Genomic DNA, 27185 nt, shown 5'->3' on the forward strand with positions numbered 1-27185 from the left:
GAGATAATAATTACAGACGGTTTTTCTTTTATACACATGGCACAGTCCTACCGATATGAAGCATTCTCGCCGTGAGGTCGCGCCAAAAAAAGACTCCCGCCCACCAAGAATTGCTTTTTACAAACCGCTCAGAACATTTGACCAGAAGAACAGGGGAGATGAAATGAAGTGGAGTGGCGCTTGACGATGCCCGATCCCTGATACAAACGCCGTGTATCCCAAAATGATGAGTTGATAGCAACAGAAAAGCGATACGCAGTAAGTGCATGAAATACCCAGCCTTCACTCCGCTTTGACTCCTGATTTCGACGTCCCGAATTGAAGAATGTAACTTGTTGATGTTTCGTACTATCGTCATAATCGTCATCACGAATCGTTCTGCGACGGACCGCCCGCGTCAAACACGGGGAAGCTGGTCGACATATCCGCCCAGTCCCACTCGATAGTCATTGGCATCTGCCAAAGATCCTGCGGAACAAAAGGTTGTTGGAAAGATGTCATCGGAGTATCGGCAGATGTCGTGAAGGGCGGCGGATCGCCAAAGCCCACACCATCCATGCCTGGAGGGCTGAGCATGTCCGGGAACTCCTGGCCCAGCCCAGCCATAGGATTCAGGCTGTCCGGTAAATTAGACGAAAGTCCATTAGTTCCGGAAACATGGCCGGAGGCAAAGGCCCTCGCCTCATTAGAGACATTGGGACCTGTTTCACCTAGGCCACTAGAGAACATAGAAGACGGAAATGGGGTAGCCGCAGGTGGAGCGCCTGCTTGTTTGGGTGTGGATGGAGAGTGGACAGAGGTTTCTTCAGGGGTATTCTGCTGTAGATTGCGGGTGTCGTCCGCAGTGGTCTTGCGCTTCTTCTTGGAATGCGACTCTCGCTCGGCCTTGTCAAGAACCACCTGAGCGATCCTTTCAAACTCGCCACACAGCCCAAGCATGCGCTTAATACTTCCATTGGACTCGTCGGAGACCAGTGTTGATAGGAAGTTTACCACAACATTCATGAGCTTGACGTCAGACCGAGCCCGGGCATCATTCGGATTTTGAAGAATATTGGCAAACAAGGTGACCAGTGCAGATACAGGATAATAGAGAATCAACCTATATGCAGTGAGTAAGTGGAAGGGCCGTGATAATGTCAATGATGCAACTTACCAGACGCAAGCAAAGTCGCCCTGGGGAATGTATTTGATCAGATTGATCGAGGCCCTGGCTGCTGTCACACAGAGAACGGCCGATAGGAAGACTCTTGGGTTCAGAGGCCTGGCGTTCAGACCTTGAATGGCATAGTTGGAGAGGCGACTTGTCCAGTACCCGTGATGAACAGACATCCGGTGGATTGTCGTCAAGCAGTTGTAGTAGGCAAAATGGAGAACCACAACATGAAGAATGAGAGGGGTGTGAGTGGCCTTTATTTCGTGTTCCGGACGGAAGTCAAGAGGAATACTGTCCTTCCACTCTTCAAGCTCCTTGTCCAGTTCTCCAATGGTATTGAGCAGCTCGCCGTCGGATTGTTTCGATGCCCTGGCAGAATAAAGACGCTTATAGACCTGACTCTCGATGGTAGCAAATCGACACATTGACCGAAACAGGTTGAATTTGCTTCTCCCATCCGACAATGGCACATTTCCAATATTGTCCGGCGGGTCTTCGCTCGGTAGCTCGACATTCATGTCATCGTCATCCTGGACGGGAGGGCGACCAGACCGAAGGCAAATGCTAGTAACTGTATTAGAGATTACGTCCACTCGGAGGTTTCGATAGTCGTCACTTACTCTTTGTCAAGTAAATAGGCAATCCAAAACACTCTTTTCCGCTGCTCAACCTCGACCGGGTTCAATCCAAATCCCGAGCCTCTTTTGTGAAGACCAATGCTGTGCGACAGTCTAATGGCGGCTGCGACCAAAAAGAATGAAGGTTGGGGGTTCGGGGTTCCTTGAAGGAAAAGAGACTGGAGAAGGTTAGACATCACCCCAAATTCCCTGCAAACACCTGACGTCACTTACCATTCCGAGTAATGCTTGCACACTAAGCAGATCAGTATTGCGCATGGTGAGTTCGGTCAAAACTCCCATGGCATTTTTCAGATAAAGCCATGCTTTCTTGTCTTCCTCTTGAGGAACCAGATTGCTCATCACCCGCAGCCTGTGGGATATCGCAAGGACCACGTTGATGCTGGCCCACCAGCCCGAGCCTTCGTATGGGTCACGGGAATACTGGCGTTCCACCAGATGCATAAAAGTCGGCTCATGGAACAACGGAAACATGCAGTTGAAGTTCTCGAAGAAGTCTCGGAAAAGCGACAGCGCCTCCTCTTTCGGGGGCAAGGGTTTGAAGACGCGCCGTGCAAAAATGTCACTGAAAATCTCGGGTTTCCAGTACATCCACTTGTTGTCGTCGACGTAGGCCGAAGATATCATGTCCTGGAATGAGGTGTCTCCTGTCTTCTCATTGACCCACTGAATGCCTTTGGGAGAAAATATCGAGAATCCCGAGGATGATCCTGTCATGGACGGTTAGTATACTATATGTCCCAGCAAACATTCGGGGCAAGGCCCTTGGCATACCGATATACCGCGTCTCTCCACAGTTGTTGGTCACGAGGGAGCACATCATATCCGACAGGCCCTCGACTTCGGTTTCCGATTCTTTCGTCGAATCTGGGGATGTCGCAGCCGTGCGCGGACTGGACTGGGAATCCATGCGAGGGGTCGAGTGGCGGGAAGTGGTGGTGGTCTGCTGCGATTGGGTGGCCGAGCTCGACGCATTGAATCTGTTGTTGGGACTCTTCATGGCACCCATTTGACCGGCCGCAAAAGACCGATCGGCCAACCGTTTCTCTAAAGTTCCCAGATCGGTTTTTCCACCATCATCCTCCGACAACAGACCAGACAGTCGTAGTAGCGATTCCATTCGCCCTAATCGATTTTCCAGGCCTTCGATGTATTTCGCACTGCACATTCCGGCGTCAGCGACGAGAAAGAAGGCCGGGGAGGATGCCAGCGAGCTTACCCTTTCGGCGGGTTGCGTTTCTTTTCAACCTGAGTGAAAACGCATTCCGTCTTGTAATTGATGCAGTGCGAGCACTTGGGCATTTTGCCGTCGCATTTGATCTTCTTTTTTCGGCACATATCGCAAGCCTGTAGGGGCACGGGTTAGTTTGGCGAACGTCGCGCCACTTCATGCGCACACGGGCCACGGCACTCACCCTCGCGATCCTTCTTCGTTTCGGGTCATTGCTATCGTCGCCCAAGCCCATGCCCGAGTCATCGTTGAACGTCGGGTTGGGGAGGGCGGAGGTGATCGGGGAACCGTCATTATTGTTATTATTGTAGGCGCCGAAGAGATGGGGCTGTTGGTTCATCAGCATGGGCATGTCGAAGCCCATGCCGTCGGTCCCATCTCCGAGGCCATCCATCACGGTCGGACACACAGAGTAAGGGGAGGCGGGAGAGGCAGGGCAGCTTGAGCTTCCCAGTGACGGAGTGGAGTCCAGGCGAAGCGGGTATTTGACTCGAGCGTGATGCGGGGTCCGGCCACGAGAGAGACGTCAACGTTGCTGATTTCTGAGCGAGTCCCTTTCTCGGGGATCGGGGGATTTCATGAAGGAATCGTGGGTGGAGATCTTCAGGTCGCAAGGTCCGACGTCAGGGTCAGGGTCAAAGAGGAAAGAAAGCGTTGAGTTTAGTTCGAGTTGCTTGTGAGGGTTTGGCTTACTCAATCAACCTTCTCGTCCTTGCTCTTCTCCGACAGCCGTCAGGGCACGTGGCAACGGCAGTAGGATATCAAAACAAAGAGAGAAATCTTAGCGAAGATGGAACCTTTAGCATCTACTGGAATATTTATCCAAAAGAAAAAAAAAAGAGATGACTCTACGGTGACGGAGGGGGGGAGAGGAGGGCAGATCCGTCCGTCATGATCGGAGGCCGCCCGTAATTCGTACGGAGTTCAATCAGCTTCTGAATAGTGCTGCCTTTAGTTTCTTAGTTTTCCACCCTTCCGCTAAATTAAATTTCTTTTTCTTTCTCGAAGACCAGAGACACAGGCCGACTAAACCGCATCCAGCCTGACTACACTCACCACCAACGCCCGAGCGAACTAATCAACGCCCTCGTCTGGCTTTTCCACGGCTTTCGCAACGTCCGATTCCCGAGATAAAACACGTTTCATGTGGGTTCGTCCTCGGCGACGGCTGTCCTGTCTCCGTAATCGCCGGTCAGCCTTTTCTTGGCTCGACTTTTTGCTTCTTTGAGTCTCCGACGAGGTCGTCTCGGATCCCCATTCTTCCGGCCGCTTTCTTTGACCGTGAACGCTCGCCCGTATTCGTGGTCGTATGATTGGAGCTGCCGTCCGACAAGATTCACGGACAGGGTTCTGCCATCAGGCGCTTCTCCTGGCTGTCGATCCCTTGGGGTGGTGGCCTGAAGGAATCCCCCCGATCACGTCCTGACCGGTTGAGGCCCAAGCATTCCGATCTCAGGTACCTCGTGAATCCGATCCCTGTTAGATCTTTATCGGTCGGAATGGTCCTAGCCTTCAATACGGGGTACCTATTCCGTAGTCTTTCAGGCTATTAACCTATTCCAAGACGGGATGGCGCCATGTCTACGTCAAGCCCGCCGTCGATCTAGTTTCATGTTTGGCAGACCATCTGGTCAGTTGCTGTTAACTATTTAACTACTAGTTAGTTAACTAACTATCTTATGCCCGCTTAGCTAAGAAAGTCTATTTGACGCCGGTCATCACCTCCTTGGAGACGACCCCGAGACGACTGGGATTTCTAGTCAAACCATAATCCTTGTACGTTGACCTCGGACGGAAAATATTATAAAAAGCAACGGTCAATAGCCAATCGGCTGGAATATATAGCATATGTTCTTGTAAATTATCAGGAGCGGCGATCTCAGGATATATCAATGTACATGTCTCCACAGAGTAAAGTCGAGAAGAAAAAGCATCTCGGCTTCGAAAATCCCACCAACGCCACGCTATGCATCGAAAAGTTATAATCTATTACACGGGTTGATACTTGCACATCATCCCCAGCCCCCCTTCCGATCCCGCAGATACTCCTCAGTGTGCTCAAGGGGGCTCGGTTCCGATGCGGCTCTAGGTATGCTTGTCGAGAAATTCCTTGGCCTCGTTGATCTTGGTGGCTAAGTACGGGCTGCCGCCACGATCGGGGTGGTTGAGGAGCATGAGCTGACGGTGCTTCTTGCGGACCTTGTCCTTGTTGAGGGTACGCTCGCTGTCGAGTTAATTAGAACGGTGCCTGGGCTGGGTTACTGCGAAAAGATCGTGAGAGAACATACGGGAGCTCGAGAATCAAAGACGCTTCGCGACGAGTCATCCGGGTTTCAAATCCTCTGTCCACAGGTCAGTCAACTGTTGCGTCATCTCGCCAAACCGCGTCGGGGCCAGGACGAAGACAAACCCCTTGTAAAAAGCCTTTCCCAAGCTGTTCACGCCTCCCCTGGAGCGCTGCAAAGCGACGTAACCGGCACGGCCCTGCGAACAAAGTTAGAAACAACCCGGTCAGCGGCGATGGCGGAACGCAGCGATGCGGCCTTCAGCTCCCAGGACATACCAAGAACGCGGCCGTAGCGACACCAAGACCCATAGCAAAGGTAGACGCCATTTTGAATAGTAGATAGTAGCAAAGATTATGGAGGATCAAGCGGTGGACAACAGTCAACGAGAAAGCCGAGGATGAGAGGTGGATGTTGGGGAGAAAACGGCGGCCGTCGAGATAAAATTCGGAGAGGCGGCGCCGATGCCCGTTCGGGATAAGCGTGGGGCCGGCCAGATCTGCTTCGTTCCGTCAACTTCGACTTCATCTCGTCTCCTCACGTCAATTTCCATCAGCCAAGCGATGTCTGCAGCGGGCGTGGCTCGCACTTCTGCGGGAAATTTCCAACTTTCTCCGTTCAACTGGACTGTGCCGTTCTCTGTCTACAGTACTTACTTATGCTACGTATAAACTACTACCTACAATACAAATACCATGCCATCTGTGCCTAGTTCTATTCTTTCACGCTGCCAACCGTTTTCATCAAGTCTTCTATAACCCCTTTGCTGATGCCATTCACCCAGGTGTAAAATGGCATTTTGCTGGTCCATGATGTCGATGCATGCGCATTGAAACTTGCTTGCACGTAATGTCACTTTGAAAGAACGAAGAGACAGACGCCTGCAAAGTATAGCCAAGAAACAAAGAAGGGAAATAAGAGAGTAAACGGCACTTCTATCGGTAGTGGACTTCTCTTAAGAAAACCCCTCTTCCCCCCTTTGACTGGGAAGAGGGAGGTGGATCCCAAGAATCATGGACCGCCACTTGCAGCATGTATCTGGTATCACCAATCACTCGCCCATAGACCTCCCCAAGATGGGCCTTAGGATCCAGTCTATTTCTCAGAGGTTCTGATGAGGAGAAATCCCCCGCAACAAACTACCCCAATGGCAGACATGCCCAGCGGGGCCCAGCGGGAGCTGCCATAGGAATGGGGGAAACAAAAGAGCTAGGCAACCTCCAGCATCTGTTCGCTGCCCCAATTCACCTGACGCAAATCCAAAAATAGATAGGAGGCAGTAACCGGCAACTTCCATTATCTTTACGGTGCCTCCATGCCATCTAACCAATGGGGAGGGGCGAATATCATAGATCACGGAGACTTCCATTTATCATGACCCCAAATTGGCAACCACGATGTCATCGTGAAGCTGTTCGTTTGGAAATGTGGTCACACGCCCATTCACCAGCCCCAACCAGTGAATGCACGCTCTGTCGTTGCCTGATCCCATGTCCTCTGATCCCCCAGGGCTTCAATATAAAAACCCCCTCCTCTCTTCCACCCTCTCTCTTCTCTTCCCTCTTCAACTTCTTTTTCACCTTCCAAACATCTCCTCTACTTCCAAATAATCTCGGCTTCCCAGCTATCTCGAATTCTTTTGCAATCATTTCAAATATTTATATATTCTAACAAGTAAGATACCTGCATATATCCTCTTCCTCCCCTCCATTATTCCCACGACTCTCGTCACTCTCTCCCTTTGACCCATTTGGCTGATGAGATGACAGAATGTGGTTCTTGCTCACTCTTGCAACCTTCAACGTTTGGGGTCTGTATTACCCTGTGCCTGGGCTCATTAACCCCAGCCAGAGCATCATGGCGAGAGCCAGGGGCGCCTTCGGGGCAACGTGCGTGGCAGCGTCCCTCAGTACTATGACGAAAGAAATCTATATTGCAAGCCATCAAGACGCAAGCTCCGTTGGCACTGCGGTTGGATTTCCTAGAGTCGAGTCACTGAGTGTGATTTACGAGTGGAATCCGGAGGATGATTTCCGCTGCTGGGAGTGGGAGAAGCCGGTCCCTGAGGTGTCAGTCCCTGAGCAATCTTCCATTCCCCCCTCAGACCCCCCTTCCATCCATCCTCCCTCGTCGATTGGAATCACCCTAGCGGCTAGCTGTGCTCTTCTGAACTTCATTGGCCGTCAACGGCGTCCATCCCCCTACTCAGAACGTTCCACGACGAAGACTGAGTCGGCCGATGAGAGTAAAGAAGGGACATCCTCAAGCCCTGTGCTTTTCCAGGAGCCCAAAGGTACAGAGGTTGCTAGGGAACCTTCGACGCTGCCTGGGGAGTCACACTCTGAGGTTAGTCCTTCGTCTCCCCATTTAGCCGGACAGCAAACTGATACAGAGCAGGTGAACCCGGAGGGAACAGTCGCCCCGGAGTCTGAAAGTGAAGAGGTTGCTAGGAATCTTTTGTATTCCTACCTCGCCGGGCCGTTTTCCTACCTGGACGGGATGCGACCCGACACTGAACAGACGGATCCGGAGGAGACGAGCACCGCGGACCCTGAGGACCCCCCGGCCACGCTTGCGGACTCGGACTCTGAGGTTAGTTCTTTGTCTCTGTACCTATTCGGGCAGCAATCTAATACTGAGCAGGTGAACCCGGAGGATGCAGCTGCCACGGAACTCAAAGGCGAAGGCGAAGAGGTTGCTACGGAACCTTTAATTTTGCCTGCAAAATTTCAGTCTAAGGCTGATCTTTTGTTCGCCTACGTGGCCGGGAAAGTGCCCTATAATCTCCCGCTGTATCCGGAGGATATGCCCCTCATGGATTTCGAGAACCCCCCAAGGACGCCCGCAGCTTCGTACTCTGAGGTTAGTCATTTATCTCTATACGTGGCCGGACAGCAATCTGACACTAAGCAGGTCAATCTGGAGGAGGCAGCTGCTACGGAACCCGCAACAATGCCTTCGGTGTCGCACTCTGAGGCTGGTCTTTCCTCTTCGTACCTGGTCGGGCAGCAGCCCGATACTGAGCAGGTGAACCTGGAAGAGACGGCAGCCACAGAGGACGACGCCAACTCGATCAGCAGTCGTCTTAGTTCTAGCAGGTGCCGACTCGGCAAGGCGAAACGGGACCGCCACAAAAGACGACTCACATACGAGGCAGCCGAGGCTGCTCAAGCTCAAGCTGAGGCCGAGGCTAATGCGGATGCACCTAGTGACCCTGCCCTGGAGCCCGAAGGGCAAGAGGCTGTCAGGGATCCTCCCATGACTCCCTTTTTGAAAGAGGCTCAGGCGGCTCGTGCTGAGGCTAGGGCGACTGGCCAAGACCAGAGGCCTGAACAGCCGGCCAGGCCCAGTCGGAGGATGCGGCGTCGTGCCAGGCAGGCGGCTCTGGCGGCTGAGGCTGAGGCTGGTAGTCCCAGTCAGGGGGTTTCTTGACCGATTGCGTGGAGGGGAAGATGGAGTCCTCGCTTGGCCCCGGCACCCGTGCAACTTGATACGGGTCTAATATCTCCATCGAAAGGCCGATGGCCCAGGTACCTGTACCCTTGCGATTCGTCTTCGAATCGATATCCCGCCCTGCTATAGTAAGGGTCGAATCGCCGACCGCGGGCCAGGCAATTTGTGGTCACCATCGTGGTCTGATCTGGAAAGGATCCTCGGGGCGGTCTTCGTTAAGTGTACCTTAGAGGCATGGTGCAAGTTCGGCCGTGGGTCAGTCTCCGGACGTGATCCTTCAAGGCTCGCTCTACTTCTTTGGTTAACTTGGCAAGATTTGCTGTGCAGGTGCGGACCAGAGCAGTGCCTTGCTGGGATCAAAATATTCCTGTTTGTTCCTTGGCATTCAAGCGGATTTGTTGGGAGGTTACTGGGCGCTCTTGGACTAAGGCTGGAGACGATGGTGGCCGGCTAGAGTTGACTGGTATGGAGCAATAAAAATTGATGAGAAGTGAGTGGTTTCTGAAATTCTCTTTTCGAAGATGAATGAAAGCTAACGAGTTGGACTTCACTGCAGGATTTTTCTTTTTTCCTGAATTCACTATGTTCTTTTGTTGTTGTCTGCTGTTTCATTTCTTCTGTTTTTCTATCTTCTTGTTTTATCTTCCTGATTTTACCTGTTGTTTTGCTTTATCTTGTACTCAAGTTCCTTTTCAGGAACATACTCATGCTTTTCTTCCCTGTTTTGTACGCAAAAAATGGAACTTGAGCAGAAAATCAAAGGAGACGGGAAACCCCCAAACAAAACGAAGGAAAGATTCGTATGTCTCCGGTATCAGATCTCTGATATCATAAACTTCAATTTGGTCTGGTCAAGCTGGTCTCTTATGTCTCCGATATCTTCTCAACGCGGAGCATAATCCACTTGATCGACTATAAGAAGTAATCACAAGATCGCGATGGGCTTTTCCCATCAATCGATCGAAGTGGCCACGAACGCAGCACCCATGCCACGAAGCAGTCGTCAATCCGTGGTCTTTCGTGCAGCCAACAATTCCAGCCAAACTGCTCAAGACAGACCAGCCAAAGCAAAAGAAGAAAAACTTCCAAGAACGAAGTCCAACCAACGAGCCACTTTGCAGACAGTCATTCTACAGTGGAGCATTCAGAGCTTGAGCAAGAGTTTAAGAAAACATGCTCGCTCTGCCTTCTCTCATGTCGAGGGATCGAGACTCGAAGCAAGCAAACCGACTTGTAATAATCTCGACGCGGATCAATCCAATTCTTTTGACATCCGCGTTGATAATCTACCACTTCGCTCTTCTCCTATATACCTTCTCGCGAAACCCTACGCTAAGGAATTGCTTCGGTCATATCCCTCCTGAAAGACCTATCGTGAGAGCTTCCATAGCAAGCTTGGAGAGAGGAACTTCTTCTTGGCCAAACGGGCGCAGAACGAGGTCTCAAAAGTGACAAGCAAAGAAATCTCAAACGATGTCATCTTCACGCCAGTCACCTCAGAAGTTGATGAGGACAAAGATTTCTTTAAAGACCCGGCATCCACCTCGACGGGAAGCTCCCTGGGCGAATATATATACGAAACACGGATAATGAGATAATGAGTTATGAATAACGACCACGAATTCATGATACCGAAGGCGATTATGATGACGAACCAAAAAAAAAAAAAAAAAAAAAAAAAAAAAAAAAAAACCCAACCCAACCCATGCCATGGCGTACTGTTACGGCCTTGAGAACCTCCAGGGTGCGTATTACCCGATGACAGAATGCGGTTCTTGTTCGCTCTTGTAACCTTCAACGTTTGGGGTCTGTATTAGATACCCTGTGCCAGGTACCATCATCAACCCCAGCTCCATCATCATGGCAAGAGCCAAGGGTACACCTTCAGAACAACGTGCTTGGCAGCGTCCCTCAGTACTATGACGAAAGAAATCTATCTTGCAAGCTGTCAAGACGCAAGCTCCGTTGGAACTGCTGTTGGATTCTGTCAGTAACCTGACGAAGAATTCCTATCTGGTCGTCACCCCCTTCTCTTTTCCCGTGCACAGTACGCCTTCTTTCTTTGTGTTGAGGACGCGTTGGGTTTGATTTTATTCCTATTTCTATTCTTTTCTTTTCCATCAACAACCTGACCCCATCTACGAGCCATCTTTACTCTCCTTTAGAACGCGGTCCCTTCGGTCAAGAGACATTCCAAGTGCCGCAATGGACAAACGTGAAGGTGTCTACGTCAACTTTGCCACCGGTGATATCAGCAGGAAGGATGTTGATAACGCGTGTGAAGCCTATGTAGGCAGGCGCCACTCGAGAGCTGCGGCAGCAAATTAGGGAGCATCTGACGATGGCAAAAAAATCAGTCGAGCAGTTGCAAGCTTCCATTATCGGCAGATTGCCGGGAGGGAGTTGAACCTCATTTCCGAATGCTCGCCGCTTTCGATAAGCCGATTCGCCGTGGTTGCCTCTATCTTTTGGAGGGTATCTTCGCATTTCCTGCTGGGGACATTCTTCAGCGGCACTCAGAATCCGCAAGAAGGTCCTGCAATCCGAGGTGAAGCCTCACTTGACAAGAAACTTGAGGGGGGGTCCTTGTGTTGAGGACGTGTTGGGTTTGATCTTGCTCCTATTTCTCTTCTTTTCTTTTCTTCTGAGTCTGGTTGCCGCTGGTTTAAAACAAAACAAAACAAAACAAAAAATGTTAAAATTAGAAAAAAAAAAAGAGACAGTAGGGACCTCCTAGCTCGAAATCATCTTCATCTGGGTATGCAGGGTCTCGGAAGTCTCTTAAAAACAGCTTGAAAGCTTCAAATCAAGATATTACCATTATCTACTCTTGCATTCATTATCTTTTCTTCCTTTTGACTAGGCAGCAAGACAGTAACTACTGCACCCACTGTATATGCTTTGTCCAAAGTAATCACCTACTTAGTCAACTACTCAGTACGGCCATGATATGATAATATCTTCATTCAAAGTATATCCCATTTCGGGATCTGTATACAGAAACAGAACGGGAAAAAAGTGGGGTCGAACAAGAGGACCCATGCAGAAGACCGAAGTCTTTATACGGAAGAGGAGCATGCAATAGTGATGTGGAAGAAATGGTACACAGAATGTGAGGATTTAGGAACCACTGATATGGATGGATATAGAGAGATAGAGAAAAAGAGAGGGAGAGAGAAAGGGAGCGAGTGAGACAAAAAAACCAAAAGGAAAATGTGATCAAAGAACGAGACGCAGGAGAACAAAAGAAATATTCAGGCATTCCAAGAAGGCCATCATGCATATTAGGGAACCCAGATCAGTCACACCGAGTGCAACGCCTGGGTAGTACAATCCCTGGGAATGTGTCATACACGCGAATGGGGGTGTTCAACTCCAAGGCGGCAAGGGCCTACCAAAAGGCAATAATCGCAAAATTCGCAAGAGCTCATACATGTCATGAAAGTTATCGCTGTAGTACAGCGGAGGGTTGGTCCGCTGGGTTATATGTTAAGAATGAGATAAGGGGAGTGCAGAACGCAAAGGGTAAAAAGAAATATCAGAACAAAAATAATCAAAAGTAGAGGGAAAAAATTTAGGTGAGCACAGGGAAATTGGGAGCCAGGTTTACTCCTCCATTCGACCAAAGACGCCGTCGTCGTCATCATCGGCTGCGACGGGGCGATTCCCGAAGTCAACGTCCGCGTTGCGATTTTGGCGTGTGGTACGGTCGGTACCTCCCATCTTCACATCTCGCTCATCCGATACCTTATACGACAGAGATGGGTTGTACGAAAGAGAGAAGAAGATGTTCGGTGTGGAGTTGGCGAAGTCCGTATCCGTTTCCTTGATACCCTCCCGGCCTAGGCTCTGGCTCTGGTTGCCACCGGAGCCATTCTGGTCCAGGAAACGAGTCGGCAGAGGGGGCACAGGGGGAACGCTGGGCGAAAGGGGTACGGGACCGGTGCGAGGGGTGCCGAAGTTGCAGAGACCAATAGCCGCGGCCAGGTCTGCCTCATCGTCGTCTTGCAGCTTGGCCTCCGCCGTGGAGGGTCGGGTGTCGATGCTCGAATGGCGGAAGTGCGAGAATGCCGGCGAGGCCCACGGCGCACTGCTAGTGAATGAACTCGACGGGACGGACTGGTAGGAGTGGGCGAAGTGGCCGATCGAGTTACCGACGCTGTACCGCTTGTCCGAGGGTTCGGGAGACAACTCATAATCATCCTCGTCCTCGTCCATGGGTGGCGGAGTCGTCTCCACCGAGCTGAGTCCATCCCGAAGCTCGGACGAGGCATCTGGCGACGTGGAGGAGATCTCCGAATCGGCATCCGGGCCCTCTGGGGCCGGGTCCTCTGTCATGGTGACCAGGACCGACGCAGCTTCCAGCAATTGAACTTGCTGGTGCTTGGAGATCAAGAGCTTCGAGGTAATAGCCCATGCAGGGTCGTGTTCCCACCTAAGTTCCATAAAACGTCAACCGAATACGGTCCCCATGACACGGAGGGAGAGAGGGAGAAAGGAGAAGGAGCTGCAACAGTTCAGGAGCGGAATGACCACGAGGGCGACCTTGCACAGAGCCGACATGGCGCATCTACTCCGGCTCGAGCCAGACGGCAGGATGGCGGGTTGGGGGGAGGATACACACATATGCTTGGACAAGCAGCTGCCATGCTTATACCCTTTCCCGCAACGTTCGCAGCGAAGTTCCGCCATCACGCGCTTCCCATCGCCTTTGGGCAACTGCGACCCCTCGCTGGCCCGACGGTTCCTGTTCTTGGTACTGACGGGCTTGGAAGCGGAGTTGCTCCCATCCACGGCGGTGGCCGATGATTCATCGTTGGGCTGGTTGGGGGAGGATTTGCGAGCGACCGGAGGTTCCTGACTGGGGCTGTTGACGCTCCGCGAGAGATAAGAGCCGAAGCCGGAGGGGGCTCCGACCGAGCTAGACTCCAAGCCCTTCCGACTCCCACGACGGTGCGAGGACACCGGTAAGCCCACCGGTTCCCCTGAGGAATCCTTCATCGAAGCTGCGACCGCCGCCGCGGCAGCATTGGCGGCGGCAGCGGTGGTGACACTCTTTCGACGAGTGATTCGGTGGTTGGCGTTGACGGCACCGAGCGAAATGGAGTGGGAATGGTGGCGGGATTGAGGTAGAGGGCGGGACAGAGACAATTCCTATTGCCATGAGGTTTACACGAGTTAGATACACGATGAATATATTGTAAGGGATTCGCGGGGGTCAATATTTTTTTTTATTTTTTTATTTTTTTTTTTTTCCCTCAAAAAATAATAAGGAATAGGGAAAAAACTGCGTACCTTGAAAGAGGCCATTATGAGTACGTGGACACTCGGGCGATCAATCTCCTGAAAGCCCGGTGATAACTGTCGAGATCAAGACGGCGTAGAGATTTGGTCAACGTTGGTGAGAGTAGCACGTAGCGAAAGAGTTGAAAGGAGGAGGGAACTTTTTTTTTCTAAGAAAAAAAAAAGAGCTGATCTTTGGGGATAAGAAAAGGGTTCTTTGGACAAAGAGCGGGCAAGAAGGGCAATGAACCAAGGAAGGCCGAGGGGCTGGTTGGGGCAAAAGTAACGGAAGTGGGCAATTGGGTTGGAGGCAATTGAGAGGGAAAGAAAGAAGGGGACCAAAAAAAAAGAAGAGAGAAGGGAGAGCGAGCGAGAAGGTGTGCGTGCAAGGAAGAGGGGGATGGGCGACGAGGGAGAAAGAGGAGAACAGACAGTCGAAAGTCAAAGAGGAGAAGTTCACCAGAATTCAGAAAATAAAATAAAATGCAAGAAGGACAAGAGACCAGGAATCCAGACTGGACAATGGAGCAATACGGTAATGGCCAGTGGTATTCTGGTATCTGCCGGACGCTAAACCCATGATTCTTAGAATATTGGAATATTATAATATTAATATTTATTTATTATTCTTCCATCAGCTCCAAAGCAGCAGGGAAAAGAAAAAGAAAAAGAAAAAATACCAAAATAAATGGGATTTGCGGGGGCCTTTTTGGGCCATTTGGGTTCGCTAGTCCTGGTTGCTTTTCAGCAATGCGGGGGTTTGGGCGATCGCCAGCTCTCTCTGAATTTAATTACTTCCTGAGGTGCCCCCGGGTTCTTTCAGGTTCCTTGAGCAGATAGTTCACTAGGACTCTATGAGGCATTCTCTTTTCCTCGTCACGTTATTCTCACTGCTCTCCCCCTCCTTCCAATCACCTCGACCGGTGCCTGACTAACAGCCCGCGACGAGGCCAACGAGGCCGGTGATGCCATCTGCTCCACTCGCATCTAGGATCCGATGACTGGGCAAGGGAAAAAAAAGTGGTCCTGGTGATGTTATCGGCCAATTCCGTTGAAGCGACCGACTTTCCCATCATGAAACGGTTCTTTCGAGAGAATTGGAACAGCCTCGATGGGGTAGTCGAAGGCTACGATCATCTGCACCGCACGAGGTCACGGGTACTGGAGAGAGAGGAGGGAGGGGGATTCGACCAGGTACCCTTTTTTTCTGATCCTTTATTGTCATTCTTTTATCTCTCTCCGTAGTATTATTTTAGTATTCTTTTTTTCTTCTGTCTCATTCTTTTCATTTCAAATGGATTTATTTTGGCAATGCCCTGCAGGAGACCGGCAACCGAAAGAGCAGCAGCCGACTTGAAGAAGAAAGAAGGCATCTGACAAAGCCGGGTAAAAACAGGGCCCAGGATGCAACATGCGACAACAATCCAAAAAAAAAAAAAAAAAAAAAAAAAAAAAATCACTCAATTTGCGATGATCCGTGCTGTGGTTTTGTTCCGGTGACCATACCGTAATACGCAGGAATCGGCGCATCGACCGGTCTAGGGCCTGTCGGGTGGGCTTATGATGTCATGCCCCATGACGGTATCGTACCGTATGATTGGCAGAGGGGCGGCTCCCCCGGAGTGTCTGGCGGCCTTAGTCAGGTTACAAGTGGTATCGGGTGTGACGGTGACCTGTTCGGTCCGGTGTTCTTATCTCTCCTTCCTGGAATCCCTGCCTCTGGACGAACCTTCTTAGTCAGGGAGCTTACTCGGTAGGTTCGTTGGCCCTGCTGCCCTGGAGTCTACTCAGTACTCAGTTTGCCTGGCGCCTACAGTATGCCTGAGAGCCTGTTTAAGACCCTCCTGGGACCTGGAGCATTCTTCCGGTCCTCGTGGTGACAGCCCATTATTGGAGCGTCATTGTTGTTTCAGCGATCCATGTTGCACACGCTGCCCAACCAGTCCTTGAATAAATAGTGGGGACCCGCCCGGGCTAGTTGTCACTGCTACTTTTTATTCGGTTTTATTTTTATTTTTCCTTGTCGCCCTTCCCACATTTTCCCGACCGACTTTACTGGCTTTGCGCCCTGCCAGGATCACGCAACGGTGACTTGGATTGTTCTTTGGGATGTTTTTCTTGACGTTTTTGTTGATGTGATTATCATGAACCGTTAATGCTTCTAGGCACTCCCTGTCGTCGAATGTTCTCCGTCGAGGCCAACAATCAGCCCCGGCGAGATGAGAGCGATCTGCCAATGCCGAAATGACTGGTTTCGGCTCAATCTTAGCCTGGCACGCTGAATACTCCACCAAGACACTCACCCTTACTCCCTACTCGACCGGACAGGCGACCTACCTCGACCACAACTTGCCATACTCGAGCGAGAGGCCACAAAAAATGATCACCTTTTCGCACCAAACTTCTCGCTGAACGAAGATGCGGATACTCATCCCATTGGCAAGAATGCCCTTTTCGATGCAGACGTCGTCTTGATCAACCTAGTCTCCAGAAATACAGATCAGAGGATCCATCCCTCCTATCTTACAACCGTTACAACGTGGTTTGCCCAAACAACGGCACTTTAGTCCTCCGCCGCCTCGCAGAAACCTAACTCGTGAACACGCAGGCTGCAAGGCCCGTATCCAATGACGCGGATCCGGATCATTGGGCTAAGGCTTCGACGGATTAACAGCGCAGTTGATGGCAGAGCTTGCTCGGCCAACGAGAGGGATCCAACACGAACGTGCACATAAGCAGGCGGACGAGGGGAGCGATTCGGTCGGTGATCACCCAACGGGGATATTTAGGTATCCGTGCAATCTGCTCCGTAGAAGGCTTGCATTGCAGCCACGTAGAGCCAGTCTTCAGGCAATAATTGAATAACCCCGTCGATAATAGACCATTCCGGGGAAAAAGTATAAAAGACGGATCACATGAAGATGAAGGCGGTCTCTTTCTGCCTGTTTACTTGCAGACCGCAAAGGGGAACTGGCCAATCAGAGTAGAATTTGCGGCCAATTTTTTGGAGTCGTCGGACAAATGCCGTGCCTGTATTATGAGATCCGAAAGAAAAAAGAGAATTTCAAAATCTCTCAATTGCAGCCTCAACACAATATCCTCGATACATTGAGGACTTCACCGAAGATATCACCGTCGAATCTCCTCTATCATCATCCCCATCATGCTTCTTCACTCCCGCCTTCGACCCCTCCCCCGCCGTCAGAATCAACAACAACCACCACCATGCCCCTCTTCTGCCCCTCCTCCGGACTTCCAGGAGGACGAAGTCGACGATGAATCCCCCGAGGACCTCTTCACGTCCTTTCTTCCGCATCTCTTCCCCGACGACGCTCCCTCGTTCCACGGAGACCCCGGCCAGCAACTCCTCTACTCGTCGCCGCGCTATGGCAATCTCGAGATCATGGTCCCGTCCTATCCCAACCAGAGCGAGAAACGCACCGAGGAGATCGCTGCCGGTCAAGCGCGGTCCGACGGAAAGAAGAACGAGGTCGAGGAGGGACGGAAGCTGTTTGCGCATTTTCTATGGAGCGCGGCGATGGTCGTCGCCGAGGGAGTCGAGAAGGCTGATGCGCTGGACAGCGCGGGTCAATTGGATGCTGATACCGCGATGTGGCTGGCCAAGGGCCATAGTGTGTTGGAATTGGGAGCCGGTGAGTCCTCATATACTCCCCCGTTCGATCTCTTTTGGAATCGCTGGCATCCGCACCCTCTGTTCACGAATTAACGTTTATACTTAGGCGCCGGTCTCCCGTCCGTCATCTCCTCCCTCGCAGGAGCCTCCCCCGTCACCATCACCGACCACCCATCCTCGCCCGCCCTCTCCGGCGCCATCACCTCCAACATCGACCACAATATCCAGCCATCAAGGCTATCCACCGTGTCCATGCAGCCGCACGAATGGGGAACCCTCGAGTCCGATCCCTGGGCCCTGTCCGCCAAGGGCACGTACTCCCGCATCATCGCCGCAGACTGCTACTGGATGCGCTCGCAGCACGAGAACCTGGCGCGCACGATGCTCTGGTTCCTGGCGCCGGGCGGCAAGGTCTGGGTCGTGGCGGGGTTCCACACGGGCCGGCCGATCGTGGCCGGGTTCTTCGAGACGGCGGTGACTTTGGGATTGGAGATTGAGAGGATCCATGAGCGGGATTTGAACTCCATCACGGAGGATGGGCAGGAGGTTAGGCGGGAGTGGGTGCCTGAGCGGGAGGGCGAGGGGCCGGAGAATCGGAAACGGTGGTGTGTGGTTGCCTTGTTGAAGAGACGAGGGGAGTAGAAGAACGGTGGAGTTGAGACTTTGTCCATCTTTGTTTGATCGGACTTGGGGATGATGTGCATGAGCGACTGACTGACTTACCTACAGCATCTGGATAGAGAGACAAGACACAAGCCGTGCTGTGTCATGACTGATGAATGTATGACCAATACATATAGACAAATTGACCATTTAACCATTGATCTATCTCCATGCATCTATCTGTAGATCTGTAGATCCATCTATCCATCAGATCAAATCAAACCCTCTGGAAACAAACCGTACACACCCCCTGCCCTTCCTTCCCCCCAAACCTGAATCGCGGATATTCCACCCGACCCCAGACCTGCAATCGATCCTCGGCTTCACTCTCAGTCGCAGACTGAGTAAACCACTGGACCAGCTCCTCCTCAGTCCAATTGCAACTCGTCACGACCAAAAACCCACCCTTGCGCACCAACCGCCTCGCAATATCAGGGTATCGCTCACAGACGCGTTTCTGGATCCTCTTCGTCCCGGACCCGATCGTCTTCGAAACCGATGGTTCCGTGCTCGCACTCTCAACCGTCTCATCCGACAACGACACCGCGTCAAACGTGCCCTTGTCCAACACGATATCGAACCCGCCTTTGGCATAGGGGAACCAATCCAATTGTCTCTCGCCATCACCAGGCCCGGACAAGGCATCCGTCGAGGATAAGATATCCCACTCTTCAAAGCGGATGTTAGTATCTTTATCGGCGTCCCCTTTCACAACGTCGCCCTTCTCAGCTCCCTCCCCATCCTCACCCCCAAAATCCGAATCATCATCGTCCGAATCCGACAAATACGCCGAATGAATCCTCAACCTCTGCAACTCCCTCGCCAACTCGACACTCCTCGGCGAATAATCCACTCCGACCATCTCCCCACCAAACTTCCCCTTCTTCCGCAACAGAGCCAACATACTCCCGTTCCCGGTGCCTAGGTCAAGAATACACGGCTCCTCCCTGTGTCCCTCCTCACCATCGCCTTGTTTACCACGAGAAGCTCTCCCAGTCTGGCGGGGGGCGAGCGGGAACTCCTCGTCCGTCAAAAACTGCAATACCTTATCGGGGGCATTATGTTCCGAGAACCATGACGTGCCGGGGTCCGAGTCGTCGTCGATTTCATCCTCGTCATCGTCGTCCTCTTCCTCATCGGAGTCGGAGTCGGGGTTGGGATTGTTGGTAGATGTAGAAGACTGCGGTAGACGAGATGATTTCGTAGTCGAGGAGGGGGTTTGTTTCGTAGAGAGATGCGCGAGGGTTCTCGCGTAGAAAGTTTCCCAGCTATTTTTGTTTGCGAAGTTCCTTGCGGGTTAGTGAGTGTTTATTTCATTTTGCTTCATAGTGCAGATTGGGCTTCATGGTTTCCATAAGGTAGGTCACGGAGATAGGTAGGTATCATTAACAGGGCTATGTATGAGGTTGGATATCGCAATGGAGGGGCGATCCATCCTTATAGCATAGCGGGGTAGGAGGGGGAAAAATTCAATCCAGTAGTTGTTAAATAATAGCGCAATAAGCACTTACTAGTCTTTCGTGCCAAGCTCACTAGGAGACAGATGCGTTGGATGACTGTCTTCGGCCATGATCTATTTCTTGCTAGACAATGTCTGAGGGTCGTTGGAGAGTTGAGTCGAGTCGAGGGAAGACGGAGGGGAAAAATGACGTTTGGGCGGCGGGTGCGGGTGGTTGGTTTACATACCTTACTTACCTACTCAGACCTACCTATGAGGGGCATCTACCTCTACAGCTACATTCACACCTACAGTTTCCTACGTTTCTTGAGTAGTTAAGAGTTTGAAAGTTTGAAGTTTATATTTCTTTGCATTTGTTGACTGAATCCACCATCCGCCCGCCTCCCATGGGTATTCTTATCGAACCTGCGAGACCTAAAAAGAATGGAAATAAAACACGTTGGAAGCGAATGGAATGGGGTTGGTCGAGGCTCAGAGAATGTTCGTTCCTCAAGATGGTGGAATGCAAAGCACGAATCCCAGAAAATAATATTACAAGTTACCAGGCGCGAAGGCTCGATGGCCTCCTATCTCTTTTAAAACACCCCCGGACGCCGATATTCCGAAGGCATGCAAAAACCCCCGTCAAGTGAAAATGCAGTCAAGTGCAACGTAGATGGGAAGAATGGAAGTAACGACAGCAAAGCCTGCTTTGGTCATCAAATCATCACAATAGAGACAAGGTGAGAAAATGAAATCAAGCAAAAATGGTGAGGAGATATTCAAGGAAAGACAGCGAGAGTGAGGGAGAGGAAATCCCGAGTTGGTTTCTCTCAAGTGTAGAGGATAATGAAAGACAATAGCGAAAGTAGGCCATAAAAGGCAGCATCCCAATAATGGGAATTATGATGAGCAAAAAAAAAAAAAAGAAAAAGAAAAAAAGGGTGAAAAACAAGTCATGCAATCATTTCTTGGGTACAACAAAGGCAAAACACCCGTCCCAACAAATTGAGACAGATGAATTATAGAAATTCGTCAATACTTCTCATGATCAGACGCTCGTTCCCGGGCGGAGGGGACCGAGGATCCGCTATCCTGGCCCGGAACTTGAGACCATTAAGCCCGTCATCCTCGAGAACATCGGAAATGGAGGGTGCCGAGGGAGCGGCCATAAACCCGGTGGTTCTGGGTGAGAACAGCTCCGAGGGTTCTTCGGGCACTTTGCGCACGAAGAGATCGGTCTTGGCCAAGGAATAGGGTCCGCCCTCGGGGAGCCAGGGGTTGGTGCCAAAGTTGGGTCGTATCGACCGGAATGATGAGTCGAGCGTGTGGAAGGTGGACTGCCGCAGAGGCAGTGGCCGCGGCGATAGACTCCGCTTGTGCGAAAGTGGCTTGGAGAAACGGGGGCTGTCGGTGGACGTGGGGGTGGTTTGGTTGGTGGAAGGGACGGAGAGGGAGCTCGTGGATGCTTGTGACAGACCATTTGACGAGGACTGTCCAGCGTCCGAGTCCCCGCTGAAGCAACCCGGCGTAAAAACCTCCGGGTGGCCCAATCTCGCCGATCGGGGGGGCTGCGGCTCGGAGCTGCGGCGTGGCCCGCGGACAAACCATTCTTCACGGGCCGGTCTGGAGGGACTCCCTCGAAGAAGCCGCGAGCGGAAATCCGTCAACTGATAGATCAGGCTCATATTCGGCCCGACCCACTGACTTCTCCCTTTGACGATTTCGTACATGGAGTTAAAGTCAAGGTGGCGGTTCTTGTAGAGACCGTAGGCAATCACCAGGGAGGCCGACCGACTAGCGCCGAGCTGACAATGCACCAGGACCTTTTTGCCTTCGGCGATGCGAGCATCAATGAACTCGCAGAGAGGGTAGAGGTCGTCAAGAATCTCCGAGTTGTGATCCCAGTCCACATGGAGATATTCCGGACCAGATTCGGTGCGGGGCGTAGCGGGCGAGTCGGTTGCGCTCTGAGGATACTCGAAGGCGGACTTGAACGACACTTCGGAAGCAGCGGTTCGTGGCTCCCCGGTCGACATGCGCTTCTCGCCGGTCGAGGCCTTGCGCAAAGTGCTCACGACGGTGCCATTGTCGGCGCTCGTATTAGTGAAGGGGTTGGCCACTTCTTTGGCTACATTCACAACCACGTCAAATTGCGAGGCTTCTTGCGCCGTCGGCTCGAGATAGAGGTAGACTCCGGAGTCGTAAATTTGAATTGGTCCGTTCGGATAGCCGCGGTCATTGCGCCGAGTGGATTCTCGCGAATCTAAATGATCATCCTCTTCCTGTAATTCGTGCAATACACCGCCCGATACAGATTCCTCATCCGGAACAGGTTGCAGGGGCGACAGGTTATCCTCCGAGGTTCTCGACGGTCGTCGGCTGCCATGATGCGTCATGGGTCGGGGCAGCTGCATGCCGCCCTTCGGGCCAAACGACGGGGAGAACACCGACGTTAACGAAGGCGAGGATTCCGTGTGTCGTAGCGCATGCGGGGTGGGAGGAACGATTTCAGGAATGTTATTGGAGAACGATCGGTCGAAGCCAGGCGTTCGGATGGTCAAATTCGCTGGTTTCCGCCGACTGCTTTTGGGCGGAGCGTGCATCGGGGACGGGGGGGCCGACAGATGATGCTGAGAGGATGTTTCGACCATCGAAGCCGTCGCGATTGGAGGGCGGGCCGAACTGGAGGGCGGAGGCATTCGCAACGACAGGTTTTTGAGGTTGCGGGCGCGTCTTTCGGGCGAATCCGGGCGCGCCGGGTTCGAATTGTCCGACGGCAGTTTCGGGAGGGCGTTCTGAGGCACCGAGAGCGTCTGGCTCTCGACGTTGCGCACGGGTGGCGTAAATTTAGGATAGGACAGCGGCATCGACGACGGGGATTCCGGAGAAGAGCTGGGGGACGTATCGAGGCCGGAGGGCGAGTCGAATGTGGAGATGGTGGTGGTTGGAGAGGAATCGGTAGAGGCCGATGTCATGGACGAGATACTCTCGCGGTGCTGGAAGGGAAGCGGACGTCTCGAGGTGTTGATGGTAACATGGGTGGGCAGTCGGAGAGGCTTGAGGGTTGCGTTTTGCTCCTCCTTGGCGGAATAATCGGACAACCCTCCACCAAATACCGACATGAAGGTAGGGAACGAGTCCGGGAGTGACGGTGGACTGGTTTGAACGGGCATGATGGATCCAGACTTGGGGATGGACCTGCGTTTGAAAGGGGGCACCCTTTCTGGTTCGCAGCAGTCGCGAAACGCCGGCGCAAAGATTGATGAGCAATTATTGCATCCAGACGGGAGAGAAGGTAGAGTCGCACTTGCTACCAGAGCAAATGACCTTTTCGACAGAGCACAATCAGCTTCCATGTTCTTGAGATTGTTTGGCGCTGGAAACAAAAACGAAGGACACCCAAAACGGGGAATAAGCAAGCAAGCACAGCTGCAAGGAGGATGAGACCAGGCCGACGATCTGAACTTTAAAAGGCCCACAGCAAGAGCTACCGCAGGCAGAGTGCAGGAGGTAGGAAGGGCACGGGGAGTCTTCTATCTCTCAAATCTCGACAAAACACAGAATGAAGGATGCGCGCAGGGACAGTGGGCCTTGACGGTTCAGAAAAACCCGAACATACCAGAGAATGCTGCAAGAGGGGCGTTACCTCTTTTAGAACTGTCAGTGATATAAAGGATTGTGGAGGTTTTCAAAGAGAAAGAAAAGTCAAAAAAGACAATGGATGCCGAGTAGAATCGAAATCACGTAGTAAAAATAAAAGATCAAAGGAGGGTGGAAAGGTAGGCAGTGGGTAAGGATTACTGGCGCAGCATCCAGGAAGGAAAGAGAAAGCAGAAGGGAAGAAATAAAAAGGTATCAAAAAAAAAAAAAAGAAATGAAAATAAAAATAAAGTGAATAAAACAAATTGTTGGATGTCAAGTCCGACTCCGTAGGTACGTCGCAGGAATAACGGAGGGGGGAGTTTGCCGCCCGGTGTTCGTGTGGGCAGCCGTTCCTCCGACGACAGCAGCAGGAGGGTCAACGGTGCAGGAAGGATGGGAAGAGAGAGGGAGAAAATGAACGACTGCCCACAGCCCAAAGGAAAGAAAAGGGCAGCTTGACGTGAAGAACCCTGACTAGAGGGAAGAGGGAGGGGGGGGAGCAGATGGGAGAAAGGAGGGGTGGGTGGAGGAGGGGGGAACACGATCAAAGAGGAAGGAAGAGAGAGCGAGAGAGAGAGCGTGAGAGCAAAGAGAGGGAAGCCGCGAGGGAGCGAACCTCCAAATAGAAGAAGCCGTAGAACTAAGAATAACCAGCAGTAGTTCGTTTGGGAGGGCGAGAAGAACCTGGTTGGCGGCCGTGATTGGACCCGTCCGCCCGCGTTTCTGACGGATGACCAATCACGGCTCAGGGAAAAGTGGGTAGGGAGGGCGACAGGCTCCGGTCAACCAGATGTGGGCGAGCCAATCAGCATCCGTCGCCTGCAGCTCTAAATTTAGCCGCCCGGCCTGCCTGAGACTGGAACTCTGGAACTCGCGGAGGCTGGACGCTGCATCATGGGCGCCAAACACTCGCAAATCACAGCCCGCCGCCCTCCCAACGCCGGCATGTCCACCCCCTCTCCGTTGACAACACCATGACTGGCGGTGGATGGGGATGCGGATGGGGATGGGAGAGGTGACGAGCGAGGGCATGTGGGTATGCTTCTGATACAACCCAGGGGGAAGTGGAGGAATCATAGTATGTGCATCAGAAGCCACAGATCACAATCCATGGACCCCATCCTTGCACCCGTCATCCTCATGGCTCATTGGCTCTCTCTCTTCTTTTCTCTCTTTTTTCTCTTTTTTTCTTTTTTCCGTCCTCCTTTCCTCGGCCCTGATCTTCATATTTCCCTTTCTGGAATGCCTCTTTGCGAGAGACGATCCCAGACATAGGAATATCAATTGCTGAAGACTCGGGTGGAGAGACAAGGACAAGAAGGGAAAAAAAAAAAAAATTTCAAGTTCCACAATTGGAGCCAGTGAGGGGGCGAGAAAGAATGGTAGAGGTAGGCCAACGTAGGAAGGGAAATGAGATATGGAGCCCTACTACGGGTACCAGACCCGACTCAAGCATTGGGAATTGGGATGACATAAAGGTGATAAACAAAACAGAAACAAACCCATAAACAAATTAAATCAAATTAACAAAAACAAGAGCAAACGATCGCAGTCCAAAAGAAAAGAAAAGAAAAGAAAAGAGAAAAAAAAAAAAAAAAAAAAAAAAAAAAAAACATGACAAAAACTTGTCCGTACCTGTCTTGAAGCCTTCTTTGCTTCCTGTTTCCCAGATTCCTTCAAATCCAGCAGGACGGCTCAAATCCAGCAGGACGGCGCCGTCAACGGCCCCCAAGAGAAGAATCTATGCCGAAGAGGTACTAGATCACAAGTAGGATTGCCACCGGAGCCAGGCGATGGAAACCGGAACGTCCGCAATGAAATCCTTCCTCAACGAAGGGATCACGGTGCAGTTAAGGTGGGAAGGTGGAAAGTCTCCAGGAAATTTCCAGAAGGGATAGGAGAACCCAGGGTCGATTGGGATATCCCACGAGGCTTTCGATAGTGGTAGTGATCGATTGGGATGGACACGCTGTGGCACATCCACGCAATAGAACTGCAGCGGCAATGCCAAATTGGGACTATTATTGGGACTCTGTGACCCGCTTCCGGGTGCACGGTGCTTTTGCCGGTGTTTGCTTGTTGGGGTGATGAGGTAAACAAAGAACCTACAAACAAAGAACTGGGGGGAGCGAAGCAAGGGCTGGAGAGAAGCCAAAGGACAAAAAACAGAAATGACACGGGCCTCCCAGAAGCGCCAAACAATTAGAAAGAGAAGAGAAACAGCATCAAGAACAAGACAAGTGACGGAGAGGCGAGACCGCTCTTTTACTTGATCTTGAATGGCAAATTTTGTGGTTTAGTTTTTTCCGCAGGGACCTCCCAGTCGGGTATAGAGGCTCTGGAGGGACACAGCGCAAAGGTGAAACGAGAAGGCTGACGGACTGGGGCCAAGTTCACCAAACACAACCCCTGGGACGGACGGACGGGCACTGATTGGGCAGTGATGGGACAATCTGCGACGCGGTTTGGGATTAGTGATTTAGTTGAGAATTAGTGAGGAAGTGGACGATAATCCCGGGCCACACATTGGACGGAAAGGCAGGAGACTTGAGGGGAGGCAGGGAGACGCAGCTGAAACATCGCCGTGTGCGCGCTAACTCATGCCAATGGAGGGGGGAGTTTGGGCCCGTCTGAAACGCGCCAGTTCCATGCTAAGCCCCTAGTCCGTCACGTGTGTCTGCATCCGGGACGGACTCTGGTCACTGATCCCAGACGGAAGGGCCCAAAGACGGACAGTGACAGTCCCAGACAGGAGGGGAAATGCAGCTTTCGCAATCATGATGCACGATGGTCAGGAGACCGCCGGACAACTATGCTGAATGCTGATAGTGTTTTATGTCATCGATCTTCCTGCTTTTCTCTCCTTTCCTCCCTGTCCTGGTGTCCTCCTCCACTTCGACCTTCCCCCATCCCCACTCCCACTGTCGCCACCTGAGCGTCGGAGTGCTGAGTACGCAAAACAATACATCATCCCCTATGTCTATCATTCTTGAGACTTCGCCCCGGACACCATGTTGCACGGAGGTCAATCCGGAGCACATCATCATCCTCAACGGTGTTTCATGTTCGGCCCTCCCTGAATTTTCCACGTGGTTTCAACGACCAACTGAGTCGCAAGCGAGTCATTGTCAAGGACGCAATAATGACTTACACCGGACGGAGTAGGAACCCTAATTCATGAGAACGGTTAACTAGAACTTGGACCTGCTGTTCGGTCTTCAAACAGACTGCGGTGGGGATACTTTGATTATCCAGTACCGTTGGCAAATTGGACCTGGCAGAATGCCATATATCTAACCCGCCCGTGTCCTTTTTGATCCAATTCTTTTCCTATTCCAGCCGTCGAGCTAAATTAAGTGCTCTTAGGTAGCATGTCCGACCGATGGATAACACTCCTGCATTTAATCTATCTGACCGGTGGCAGATGGTAACAATAACTAACAAGATGGAGATCCGCCGCGTTCTTCTCGCCAGATCCGCCAGATCCGTTCATCTACCACCGAGGATACGAAAGTTACGAACCCCATCCTTAGCTTGCCTGAGACCTTTTTTTCAGATATATTACCCTCGGGACACACGTTCCCTGCACCAAAAAAAAAAAAAGAAAGAGGAAAAGCAACGAGAAGACCAATCCTTTCGCTGACGGGTCAAATTAACGTCTCGGATTTCATTTCAACCGTGGATCCTGTCGCTTATCTATGTTTCTTCTCGGCCGCCGAAAATTTAGAATAGGCCGTTTCACCCTCTGCCAGCCGAGTA

The 27185-nt window shown here is 51.7% G+C and overlaps 6 protein-coding genes across 6 annotated transcripts; 2 read left to right on the top strand and 4 right to left on the bottom strand.

Annotated features, from left to right (window-relative positions):
• Positions 1-366: 366 nt before the first annotated feature.
• atrR (transcription factor atrR) lies at positions 367-3419 on the bottom strand (the record flags this gene model as incomplete). The annotated part of the gene is made up of 7 exons (XM_053100134.1): positions 367-1102; positions 1157-1720; positions 1777-1952; positions 2008-2504; positions 2569-2954; positions 3014-3141; positions 3210-3419. The coding sequence occupies 7 exons, from the start codon at positions 3417-3419 to the stop codon at positions 367-369; spliced, it is 2697 nt and encodes an 898-aa protein (XP_052956163.1).
• Positions 3420-5110: 1691 nt separating this feature from the next.
• On the bottom strand, positions 5111-5639 carry pam18 (putative mitochondrial DnaJ chaperone (Tim14); the record flags this gene model as incomplete). Its single annotated transcript, XM_053100135.1, has 4 exons — positions 5111-5249; positions 5314-5367; positions 5436-5509; positions 5589-5639. The coding sequence occupies 4 exons, from the start codon at positions 5637-5639 to the stop codon at positions 5111-5113; spliced, it is 318 nt and encodes a 105-aa protein (XP_052956164.1).
• Positions 5640-7080: 1441 nt separating this feature from the next.
• Positions 7081-8742, top strand: KD926_007295 (uncharacterized protein; the record flags this gene model as incomplete). Its single annotated transcript, XM_053100136.1, has 3 exons — positions 7081-7902; positions 7954-8172; positions 8224-8742. The coding sequence occupies 3 exons, from the start codon at positions 7081-7083 to the stop codon at positions 8740-8742; spliced, it is 1560 nt and encodes a 519-aa protein (XP_052956165.1).
• Positions 8743-12369: 3627 nt separating this feature from the next.
• Positions 12370-14073, bottom strand: KD926_007296 (putative C2H2 finger domain protein; the record flags this gene model as incomplete). The annotated part of the gene is made up of 3 exons (XM_053100137.1): positions 12370-13198; positions 13388-13917; positions 14059-14073. 3 exons carry the CDS (start codon positions 14071-14073, stop codon positions 12370-12372), a joined length of 1374 nt encoding a protein of 457 aa, XP_052956166.1.
• Positions 14074-17209: 3136 nt separating this feature from the next.
• Positions 17210-18452, top strand: KD926_007297 (putative nicotinamide N-methyltransferase; the record flags this gene model as incomplete). Its single annotated transcript, XM_053100138.1, has 3 exons — positions 17210-17699; positions 17787-18285; positions 18410-18452. 3 exons carry the CDS (start codon positions 17210-17212, stop codon positions 18450-18452), a joined length of 1032 nt encoding a protein of 343 aa, XP_052956167.1.
• Positions 18453-20803: 2351 nt separating this feature from the next.
• Positions 20804-22957, bottom strand: dspD (putative protein-tyrosine phosphatase; the record flags this gene model as incomplete). The annotated part of the gene is made up of 1 exon (XM_053100139.1): positions 20804-22957. One exon carries the CDS (start codon positions 22955-22957, stop codon positions 20804-20806), a length of 2154 nt encoding a protein of 717 aa, XP_052956168.1.
• Positions 22958-27185: the final 4228 nt, after the last annotated feature.

This window comes from Aspergillus affinis, assembly GCF_023601865.1.
Source record: "Aspergillus affinis strain CMG 70 chromosome Unknown NODE_41_length_255467_cov_85_872513, whole genome shotgun sequence".
NCBI classification, from domain to species: Eukaryota; Fungi; Ascomycota; class Eurotiomycetes; order Eurotiales; family Aspergillaceae; genus Aspergillus; species Aspergillus affinis.